Source organism: Eumetopias jubatus, unplaced genomic scaffold (genome assembly GCF_037043125.1).
Source record: "Eumetopias jubatus isolate StellerSeaLion01/CBP00866 unplaced genomic scaffold, mEumJub1_p1.0 scaffold_7, whole genome shotgun sequence".
Classification (NCBI taxonomy): Eukaryota; Metazoa; Chordata; class Mammalia; order Carnivora; family Otariidae; genus Eumetopias; species Eumetopias jubatus.
The window spans coordinates 91,565,459-91,577,901 of NW_028274813.1; the positions used below are offsets into that span (position 1 = coordinate 91,565,459).

General features: G+C 34.8%; 1 protein-coding gene across 5 annotated transcripts in view; it reads right to left on the bottom strand.

The window, feature by feature from the left end:
• Positions 1-2,939: 2,939 nt before the first annotated feature.
• The window catches only part of GABPB1 (GA binding protein transcription factor subunit beta 1), a 64,047-nt gene continuing 54,543 nt past the window's right edge, over positions 2,940-12,443 (bottom strand). For 3 of the 5 annotated variants that reach the window (XM_088024787.1, XM_088024785.1, XM_088024784.1), the window contains exons 8-9: positions 11,211-11,326; positions 2,940-4,459 (exon numbers count right to left, since the gene is read on the bottom strand). In XM_088024787.1, the coding sequence (XP_087880913.1) occupies positions 4,307-4,459; positions 11,211-11,326 (269 nt within the window). In that variant the 3' untranslated portion in view covers positions 2,940-4,306. The remainder of the gene's footprint in view (positions 4,460-11,210; positions 11,327-12,443) is intronic. The other 2 variants (XM_028100136.2, XM_088024786.1) reach the window with 1 other exon arrangement.

A 12,443-nucleotide genomic window follows, 5' to 3' on the forward strand; every position in this document is an offset into this window, starting at 1 on the left:
AGTCAGACATTTAAGTAATCTAGAAAACATATTACATATCAACTGTGCACATGAAATCTAAGCTACTTAAATGAAAAAGTAAGTAAGCAATTAATAAAGCATAGTACACAGAATCGCAGAGACCACATCCAAATTTTTCCAGAAAGTGAATCATAGTTTTTTGGAAGTTACAGTATTTAGCTAAAAATGAAGGGGTGCCTGATTGGCTCACTTGGTTAAGCGGCTGACTCTTGATTTCAGCTCAGGTCATGATCTCAGGGTCCTGGGATCGAGCCCGATGTGAGGCTCTGTGCTCAATGGGGAGTCTGCTTGAGATTCTTTCCCTCCGCCCCTCCCCCAACTCCTGCACTCACTCTCTCTCAAATAAACCTTTAAAAAAAAAATAAAAATGAAGAGTCCTCAGGAAATATACCCAAAATATATTCAATATTTATCATTCAGTTGTAATATTTTTAAAGGTGCTCAGGGTACCAAAATGATTAAAAAAAAAAAAACTATTAAGACCATCTCTCTGTATATCTCTGTATTTGGAAAATAGTTTTAACAAGTCATAAAAATTTTGATTTGGAACCAGAAGCATATTTCCAGTGATAATACTGTGTTTTCCATCATGGGTTCTACAGAGTAATCTGAGAATGAATTTAGGGAGCTTACTTACGTCAAACTGAATCCACGTGCACTGAGATGTTCTCATTTAACACGGAGAAAGTAAATAGCAAACATCATTCAAAACTACAACAGACTAGCTATCTATAATGAATCCAAGTACAGTAAATATTACTTAATGAAATAACAAATTTACTAGTTAGTTCATTCCTAAGTTGATCTGACATGCTGGAGGAGTTATTTATTCAATAGAAGCTAGGTGAATAGAAAAGATTTTTTTTTTCTATTTGCTATATAAGCCTGAGTGCTAGTGCCTTGGGAACCCATCCATATGGGTTCCATATGAAACTCATCCACAAAGGTTCCTCCAATTGTTTTGTGATTCTATCTGAGAAGGTTTTTCTTCTTGATATATTTTGACTCAGTTCTCAAGGTCTTCCAGGTATTAAAGTGCAAAGACAATTTTATAGATTTTATCAGGAAGAAGCTATGTATAGAGTAAAACAGAAAAAAATCAGTCATATCAGCACAAAGCACCCATGAATAGGTCTATCAACTCATCAATTCCTGTTATAACAAGGAAAGGCAAGGGTTTCTTCTAATTTTCAATAATTAACATCATAAATAATCATGTTGAAGAAAAATATACTGCATAGATTTTCATTAGCGATATGTTTTGGATAAAAATATATACAAATCTTTTTGTCATTAACAAAAATGGCATGAGATTTCACATTTATTCCCTCCTCCATTTAATTTTGTTCTTTTGAATGTCACAGAGGAAAGCTCCATAGCTCCCTCCACCACCGTAAAGAAATAGAGCACTCTAGTGTCAGAGAAAAAGAATAGAGTACTAGTCTGCCATTCGTATCGTGAAAGATTGACGTTAAGAAAATTATTCCTAAAAGCCAATAAAAACAGATGACATCACAAGCCCTTATGGGAAGTAATTAGGATATAAATAAAATAAATAACCATAAATTAAAATTAGTTAAGAAGCACAGTCCCTGCAGATACTACTTGCCAGATGAGGCTTTCCGAAAGTATCACAGATCCAATTTAGAATTTGCAATCCTAGAGTTCCAATGACTGTACACAGGGAAGTTAAATCTGAACCAAGTCATTAGGTAATCAAGACATCTAATAAGCTCCATGTCTAGGTAGTATGTAAGTATACTAGATGCACAGGAAAGAAGCAAACTTATTATAAGATATTCTTTAGGCCCTGACACTTACGGCATTAGATCTTGATTCCCTCCCAGAACCCAAGTTGAGTAAGGCTGCTCTAAAAGGTGTTTGTTCACACATCAGTGGAAATAATTAACCATCAATGTGGCAACCAAATGACCTTTAACTACAAAACCATCATTATGTAGAGGAAATACATTAAGTATGGATTTCTGAAAACTTCTATTTTATTCTGTCACTTCCTTTCAACTTCTGTTCAAAACACCGAGAATTAGAAAGCAAAGCTTTTCCAGCCCACCTGAAAACAGAAGCTAAAAAAAATAAACCCATTTTAAATTTCTTATAAATTCTTGCCTATTGATTTCGTAGTACACTGGATCAGGTGTAGATGACTGAGGAATTATACAAATCCAACATAACACTGAAAGAAGTGAACTTCTCCCAAAGACATCTGAGTATTTACCTGATACTGTCATAGACTTAGTCCTTTTAAGTACCAATTTATTTTTTTCCCATCTATGTCAAATGTTACTATAAATCAAAATTCCTTCCTGTACCAGATAAAGTCTCTAGCACAAGAGGAGACTAGGAATCAAAGAGCGTATTAAATCAGTTTTCAGGGGCTCATTTCCAACACTGTCTCAGGGCTCTTTGGGGCCAATCCAGTCTGGAAGCAAAGTCTACAGTGGCTTGCACTCTGGGGTAAACATACTGGTCCTTCTCCACTCCAGCACTGCATATGCCAAAGGCACTCCGCCTAACAAACCCATAAATGCACTAAAGTAAGAAAACACCCAGAAAAAGTAGCTTCATGCTACGGAAAATACGGCTTCGCTTTTGTAAAACCTATTCAGATAATTTAAAATATGTGTCAAATTTAGTGGAAAACTGAAAAGGTCTTTTTCTCTTTTTAGAGTTCTTAAAACTGCTCTCAAACCTTTCTATGTTTCCCAATAGCAAGTATGAGGCTGAGTTCACAGATCCTTTTATTACCTTATCAACTATAATAACGCCAGTGAGAGAGCGAGCAACTTCCCAAGAAATTACCTCAAGGTTTTGTAAGACACAGTGTGAAGAATATATATATTCTCATTCTGGTGGAATATGGCTGTAACATACAGAATAGGATTTTTAATGTGTGGTCAAAATATAAGTCTACACTGAATGTATGTGGAAAAGATATTTAATTGTAAAATAGAAAAGTAGGCCAGAGTACAGTTTTAAGGGTAATTGCTTCTTTATACAGATATGTAATCTAGAAGGGTCTTAGGGTTAAACATGTTCATAAAGCATAAGACATTAAAAAATAAAGCAAGAAAAAAGAGCTTGAAGTTATGTTTTACAAAAAAGAATGAACAGTATGTCAGAGTTTAATGTCCATACATTGTGGAATTCAATGATATTGTGATGAGAGCAAGTCACACACAGCACAGACATACAGCTTTCACAGGGAAAAGTAAAAGTTATGTTAGACATATCTAGCATCACTGTAGTACAAAAAGTTCTTGTTCTACATACAAAAGCATTTTTTTTACCATAAGAATAAGTTCCTGGGGGGAAATGAGTCCATGAAATATTTCAGAAACCCATATGCTCTGAGTATTCCAAAAACATTATCTTAAAATCCAGTGCCTTAAAGTGCTTTCATGTGGAAATCATGATGGAAGGCACAGAATACAGTTTCACGTCCCCACTATGAAATTTTCAAAAAAGCATAGATTTTGCAGTTTGCAAATTCAAGTTATCTTGTAAGCTGCTCCTTCTAAGAACATTGTCATTCCAATAAAACCAGCTGCTAGCTTACTTAACTTTCAATGACCTACAGAATAAAAGTATTTTTCCCCCAGTTCACTTTCATCATCTTTGTGGGAAAAATACCTATGCAAGTGATGCATTTTGAAATTATAAAACATGCAGAATATGTACAAACAGAAAGTTTAAAAAATATTTGCTTCATATACATGTAAATCTACTTGGGTATAGCTGAAATTGAACAAATATAAAAATCTGCTTTCTAAAAAATGTTTTCAGAGAATCTGAGACAACTTAAAGCTGTACAAAGATTTCCTGGGAGAAATCTTCTTTTCATATAGAAGTTTATACCTACAGGAGTAATTCCAGCATCAGTCCACCACATAATTATTACATAACATTTGGTCTAATCAACAACGATCACCCTTAAAACTGTTCTGTTTCTGAGAAATTAAGGTTCATACTAAAATCAAAAAGAATTCACAAAAACAGTGGCTTATTGTGTTTTTGGATCTCTTCAACAATCTTTATAACTCATTTGGAACTGTAAAAAAAACAAAAACTATTTACAGAATTCAGTTTTAAATACATTTCACAATGTCTAAAGTAGAGTTTTATGTTACAAGGATTCAGAGCTCATGGCTTAAGTCCGATCGTCAATCCGTAGTCTCTTCTGTTATCCTGGCTTCCTGCGGTGTACAGTTCAAGACTGTGTTCTTTCTTAACCAAAAGTAAATTCAAACTACGTGTTCGTAGTTAATTAGACAGCTTCTTTATTAGTCTGAAGACGAGTCATAGCTTCTAATTTTTGTCTGTAGGCCTCTGCTTCCTGTTCTTTCTTTAGAAGCTGCTGTCGATATTTTTGTGCTTCTCGATTTGCTTCATCCAGCTGTTTCTGAAGAGCTTCTCTCTCCTAATTGAAAAAAAAGGTTTTTTCAATGTTTGCATGAATACACGATTAACACATACAAGCATGCATCCTGCAAACAGAAAAATCTGTAGGAGCTAGATGTAGCCACCTATTGATATTTCCGAGATGTCTTGCCTTGTCAACCAATTCATTAATAATTCAAGCCCCAAATTTTGTTCTCCACACTCTGACAGAGATTAGTTTCTGACCTCAAGAAATCATTCCCTAATTAAAAATAAGATTAACATAATGAACCCAGACTGTGGACCTATACTTTCATATGTATGACAAAAACTAGTGAAGAGCTTTAAGAGAGAAATATACCTCTTCACACCTCTGTGATGTTTTTATGTACAGGTATAATAAATTATAAAAGTTAATACTTAGTGAGCACTCATTGTGTGACTAAATAAGGTGACTGCCAATAACAACCCTCTAAGACAGCGATTATGCCCATTTTACAGATGAGGAAAATGTTGCTCAGAGATGAGGTAGCTTTTCCATGGTAATACAGTTGGGTTTACGAGATTCTAATATTACTGCTTTTAACACTATCTTCCTCTCTGGTAACAAGCAAGATTCCTCATTGGTAAAACAAAGACTGTTGGTCTAGATTAATGTTTCCTAAATTATCCCATTTTACAAACCAACAAAATACTAATTTCTTTACTGAGATTCATTAAATTATGCAAATATAAAATATATGTATTAAATTCCTCAATAAATTGAGAGCTAAACATAAACCTAGTCCAATAAAAATGATACCCTTTCTCCTCCCCATTCTGCCCCTATTCAGTTGCCGAAGGGAAAACATTTCAGACTCCTTTGTCATGTCTCTAGTATGCACATGGACAAAAGCTCAACCTGCAGAGGCTCAAGCTCAACTTCATTTGAGAGGCCCAGGATCTCTTAGTGGGATGGGGGCTCAGGGTAGGACCATGACTGATCATAAGAAACGCCAGGGTCACACTGGACAAGACACAACTGAAGGTGAGGGTCAACAGCCTACCGGGGAAGCGGAGAGTATGAGGGTCTCTTCCACTACTTCCTTGACTCTGGTCCATTGTGAACACAAAAAGATTCCCTCCCCTTCACTATTCACATGGTCTCCAAGGTGGAGCAAGTGTAATACTCCTTCCTTCCTTCCTTCCTTTGATCCCATTCCCTTCCCCATACTGGGAATGAATCTACATCCAACATGTATGTTTCCCCAAGTCCACCAAATGTGGGAATGGTTGATGTGGTGGAGCAAGTGTAATACTCCTTCCTTCCTTCCTTCCTTTGATCCCATTCCCTTCCCCATACTGGGAATGAATCTACATCCAACATGTATGTTTCCCCAAGTCCACCAAATGTGGGAATGGTTGATGACACAAGTAGTCTCCAAATCTTCCATTTGCACAAAATGTACAAGAAGAAACAAACTCCAATTTAAGAAATGCCACGCCTTACCCTGCTACCCTTTTCTTACCCCCTTCTTACCCTTTCTCCAGGCAAGATGGCAGAGTAGGAACAAGTCAGAAAAGACACCCAAGAGTTGAGCCTCAGGTAAACACCACCACTACCTTGGCAGTGAACTCTGGAGAACTTTGAGCACGCCAATGGAAAGGGTGGGGGAGGGGTGCTGCTTCTCCGGGAGCTTGACCACCACCTCTGGCAGGAGCACTCATGGACATGCATAAGTGTTTTAAAATTTTACATGTGTTAAGAAATAAGATCCTTTGATAACGAAAGTTTTGAATTTGGTAGGAAATACTGGAACACATTCTCTAACTCTAAGGTATCTCCTCGTACTAGCTATTCATTAACATTTAGAAACAGCAAGGGATTCACAATTACTCAGCAGATGAAAGCAAACTGAGTGAGGCAGTCTAACAGTAAATACAGTTTGTTTTCCTTGTTGCATATTTTTATTTCAATTAGAATATATCTTCCTATAAATGAAAAAGACAGCTCCCTTCTGCCTACTAGACCAAATAAAAGATTCATGTTACACTGCATTTCTTGACTGTATCTGTAAAACCTGAAAGATAAAGGTCATTAGCACTACTCTTTGAGTACACTTAGTCCTCAAGATTGAAAGCATAGTTAACATTATTAAAGTTTCTTTTAAGTGTTTCCATTTTTTACTTCTCAATAATATAGGTGTTTGGGGAGAGAATCTTCTTGCCATCTCACTTTTCAAAGCAAATAAAAATCTCTAAAAAGTGGAAAATATCACTTATTTACTGAGATCTTTTGTTTACAAATTTGTTAAATGTTTCCTGAACATATATTATATGCAAGACATTTCCTTAACGTAAACAGTAATTTGGTTGTTTCACACATGAATAGTCCAAAAGACTGACATTTGAGATTTATATTTAAATAGAAATACCAATCATATAGCTTTGACCTTTTGCAATAAAAGCACAGTAAAAAGGACTTTGACATTTGTAAATAAACATACCTTCACCTAATAATATGTAATACTAAAGTATTTTTCCTTTAACAGTCTAACACTGAAGAATTGCAAAAAAGTAAATTCTGATGATAATCTCAATTTGGTAGCAATTGAGAAGATATTTATCTTACACAATTCCAAACCCAAGCAATGGAATAACTTGCAAGGGAAGGGCAAGGGAAGACTTGAGTTTGCTTTTTTATTTTCAAATAAAATTCGTGAATTCGGCTTCAGCTGGCAGCGATTCTCTCGAAACAATGTTATTTTTATTTTTCTACTATTCAAATTTATTTTTACCTTAGCTATTATAAGGCAAAAAGTCATTATAGTGGTTTATCTCTTACCATACTTCTATATAAATTTTGGAAGATAATAAAAGCAACTAACACTTAATGAGCACTTATTATATGCCCATGATTGTACTAGTCCTTTACATGGGTCTCATTTAAGCTTCACAACAATCTGATAACGTAGGTGCTGTTATTTCCTCCCTGTTATTTATGGGGAAACGAAGCTTTAAAAGGTTAAATAACCTGACCAAGATAACACAATCAGAAAATTTTAAAATATACCCATATTCTTAACCATTAAATATTTGTTTAAAAAGAGAGAAACTGGGGCACCCAGGTGGCTCAGTTGGTTAAGTGTCTGCCTTCGGCTCAGGTCATGATCCCAGGGTCCTGGGATCGAGCCCTACATCGGGCTCCCTGCTCAGCCAGGAGTCTTTTTCTCCCTCTGCCCCTCCCCCCACCACTTGTGCTCTTTCTCTCTCTGTCAAATAAATAAATAAAATCTTTAAAAAAAAGAGAGAGACAGAAACTGGGCAGAGCGTGTGAGCTGTTTCCTCGTGTGTAAACATCAATTTTCCAAGTGCCATGGACTAGATATGATCCTGTTTTTATAAATAAAGTTTTACTGAAATAAGGCATGCCTACTCATTTTCAAAGTGTCTATGACTACTTTCCCACTACAATGGCAAAAGTGAGTAGTGAAGCACAGACTGGACAGTCCACAAAGCTGAAAGTATTTGCTATCTGGCCCTTTGCCTACTCCAGCCCTAAAAGAAAAATTTCGCAAAAAGAGATAGGAGGGGAACCTGGGAGGCTCAGTCGGTTAAGTGTCTGCCTTCAGCTCAGATAGTGATCCTGCAGTCCTGGGATCAAGCCCTGAGTAGGGCTCCCTGCTCAGCAGGGAGTCTGCTTCTCCCTTTCCCTCTCTACTCTTCCCCAGCTAGTGTTCTCTCTCCTCTTGCTCACTCTCTCTCAAATAAATAAAAATCTTTAAAAAAAGAGATAGGAATATAGAACATTTTCAACTTTGATAGATCAAAAGAATATCAATAAAAGGAAAATAGACTGAAAAAACCTGCATCAAATAAAACACTGTGTAAAGTTTACAGGAAACAATTTTTTAAAAAGAACACTAAGGATCTCAATCTATCAATGGTTAGAAGACACAAATATTTCATTAAAAATAAACAAACTTGCTAATAAACATATTCATCTCTAACCTCCATAGCAAAGAAAAGGTAAAGGTATTTCCTGAATTCACACAACTAGTAACAGAAAAAACCTGTTACTTCTAATGCACTAATTATATATTTCTTCCCTCCCACATTACAAAAGAATTCACTGATTCCATATATAGCACACTGCTTCCAAAAATATCTTTAGTGCAGTAATAGCAAGGGGGTGATATGATATACATTATTGCAATTTGGTGTCTTATTCATACCTCCCCTTCAAAAAGCAAATCTATTTCATTTCCTATATTGTTATAATGCATATATAAAAGTTTCAGCATTTATAATACATTTTCTACAATTTAAACCAATTTTGTAGAGAGTATTAATAAACCTCTCCAGTGTTAGTTAGGAAACTGTAAATATAAATTCTTAACACTTGATTTATAAACAGTCACTTTGGTAGTTGTGGACACACACATGCAGAGAAAATTCAAACATGTTAGATTCTGTATAATGAGTTGATTTTTAATTCCCATAGAGCAGAGTTCCTCAATTTCAACATGAATATTTTTGGACCAGATAATTCTTTACTGTGGGGGCTCTCCTGTGCATTGTAGGATGTTTAGCAGCATATCCAGCCTCTATCCCCTATAGGTCAGGGGCACGCCCCTGGTTGTGGCAACCCAAAATGTCTCCAGACATTGCCAGATGTCACCTGGGATCAAAAATGCCCTAGTTGAGAATCACTGCCTGCAAGAAATTTTTTTAGTTAATGGTTAAGTTGTCACTTACAGTATAAAAGTCTGCCCCCAAGACAACTCCATTGGTCATCTAAGGAAGTAAGTTCAAAAGCACCACTCTATGTATTATAAGGAAATGATTACCTGGTTTGATGAAAACATTGGAGGCCTCTCTTCATTCTATATCCCCAGCCCCCCTCTACCATCTAGACTCACTGTATGCTTCAAGGTCTCTCTGTAGGAGCTCTAGAGAGATCGTGCAACATTGGCTTGAACACTCTGGTGATGGAGAATGAGAGTTCCATGACCAGAAAGCTCTAATTACTAAAAACAAAATAAAACAAACAAAACACTTCTTTAAACCAAACCTCCAAACCAAACCAAACCAAACCAAACCAAACCAAACCAAACCAAACCTCCATCTCCCTGAAGTTCTAGCCTTGGTTCTAGTTAATTTATATACCTCAATTCATACTTTCCTGTTACCTGTAATTATTCTTCCTGGTCTCTGAAAGACTAAGAGGGGAATCAGGCTGACCTTTGAGGAAAACAGCAACTCTTATGGGTTATTAGGTAAATAAAGGTACAGGCTGCACATTCATTGATTTAAATATATAATTTGTTGAATTAATAAGTTTATGTTTAATAAAAATTCAAGTAATTTAAAAATGTTTTATTAAATAGTTAAAGCAAAAAAAAAAAAGTTAAAGGAAAGTACAGGACAAATTTTTTTCACCTTATGTGCCAGAAATTATCATGACATAAAAAATATATATTTAAAAGATTACCAAATAATAAGTATATTGATACTGTTCAACGGAATAAATTGCTAGCTTGTAAGAACTTCTGTGTGCTGAATATCATTTTAAATTTTGAAGAAACAAAACACCTTACCCTCGATAATTAAAGTCATACTTTTACCAAACATTCTGGTTAAGCCATGAATCAGATTCTTGTTAACTCAATAATATATTCTTTGTGATTGTGGCTTAAAGATGTACCAGCATTTCACTTAAATGAACCGGAGCAAAGATATATTCTAGTTGTCCTCAGTCAGAGTTTTATGTTGCTTTTTAGTGACTTTAAAAAAAAAAATCCTCTTTTCTATGAAACAAGATACTTAAGAATTCCTAGATGTTCACCAACATTTTTACTATTTAAGATATTCAGCAACATTTACTGATTACATATATCAGATATTATGAATATGTGTATTATGAGTATGCTGACTTTTTAAATTCTGATAAAAATCTCCAAAATGCAGATATTGTTATCCAAAACTCCAATTTGAGAGAAAATAAAACAAATTCAGAAAGGTAAGATAACTTGCCTCAAAGCTAATAGGGGCAAGAGATGGAATTCAAATCCAGCTCATTTAATTTCAAGTCCAGTGTCCTTTACACTGCAACTGATCTTCCAAAGTTATTCAGGAATAATTTTATTTTCACTTTATGTGAGTTAATACCAAATTCAGGGAACACAGTTTTGTTTACAGTCATGTGAGAAAAAAACCCGTGAGGCACTATGGTTTGGTTACACTTCCAAACTAGTTTGGAAGGTGGGGAAAAAGCTGAATCCTATCAACAACTAGTCTAAATTTAAATTCCTTATTAAAGAACTTAATAGTGAAATAAGCAGTTATTTATGGCTTTTTAAAAAATAACCTAGTCAACAAACATCAACCTTTTTTAAAAGGATCCTCCAGCCCAAATAGGCATTTGCATTTCACTTTCAAAAGAAAAGAATGTTTTTTATCAATATACAGTGACATTTCCTTTAGTGACTTGTGAGAATGATGCATGTAAATTTAATAGAAAATAAAGGATGGAGTGCAAGAACCAAATTCATTACAATGTTACCACGATGACAGACTTTGTTATAAACAAATTCTTCACTCATTCATTCATTCATTCAATATGTATTTATTGAGGGTTTGCTATATGTATAAGCAAATCGTTAGACAAAATAATACTATACTTTCATTCTGTATCAAAACAGCACTGTCAGTAATAAATATAAAAGACCAAAAAAGAAATTATATGGAAAAGCAAACTGAATTTATTTTGGATGACTGCAGCAAAACACACCGGGTAAAAGACTCCTTACTTCTATTTCTGCAGATTCCACCCGGTTTTCAATTATTTCGATACATTGTCTCTTGGCTGGTGGTTCTTCGCTTATAACAGTTTCTTCAGCAATGTCGGTTGCTGGTACTGTTAATACTAAAATTAAAAAAATGTATACGTTACTTCATTTTCAGATAGGTTTTAGTAGAAATAAAACTAGTCGTGACATTTTGATGCAACTCATCTAAAATAAAGATGTCCCAAAACAATCATTTAAAAGCATTAATTTTCTTTTTATGAGGATATCCATATTTGTCTTCAGGGTACATTTTTAATGAATACTATTTATTGTTTAAAGTACCTACTTTTTAAAAAATTTTTATAGATAGATAACATATTCATTATATGGCTGAAAATCAAAACAATAAGCATAATAATCACTTTTATTGGTTTATTATTGTTCTTGTGTTAATTTATATAAAAACCAACATGAACATACATTCTCGCTTTTCTGTCTTATACAAAAGGCAGCATACATACAACAGAGACACTGTTCTGCCTCTGCTTTCTTCACTCCAGGCACCTAGGGTATCTTTCATCAGTACATATAGCACTTGCTTTTATTTAGCTGAATATTCCACTGTGTGGACACACCATTATGAATACTGTCTGTGTATAAACTTCGCTTGTTTTCCTTTTGGGTTGTTGGACTTTGTCCCTAATTTTTAGTATTTCTTTATACAGATGTAGACATATATACAGAGAGAGAGAGGCTGTCCTTGCTCTGCATAGCAAGCAGTATGGGACCATACAAACAACTGTGCAAGCTGGAACCGTGCATAGCAATTTTAATATTCAATGGGGAAAAATTACAATTGTGGTAAAGCCTTTAAAGTTTTTTATCAAAATATTAAAAACTCCGTCATTTACAAATGTAAGCAGAAATGAAAAAAGTAAAATTTTTAGTACACTGGAATTTAAAACATAAGTGATATTGAGAATTAGTGTTTTATTTCTTTTAACTCATATTATATCACACTTATAAATTAACCCAAGAAGAATTGAGAACCTTATATCTGCTTCACTGAACTGTCTGCATAGTCTGTATATATTCACATGTCAGCTACACACTTTTGAATTGGGGAGGCTTTAAAAGTTTATCTTAATATTTAGTAAGCTCCTCTCATTGCTCTTCTTTCCCAATTTTCCTTATTCTTCTTCCCTACCCCTCCCCATTAATATAAACTTCAGAATCTGCTTGACTAGTTCCAGG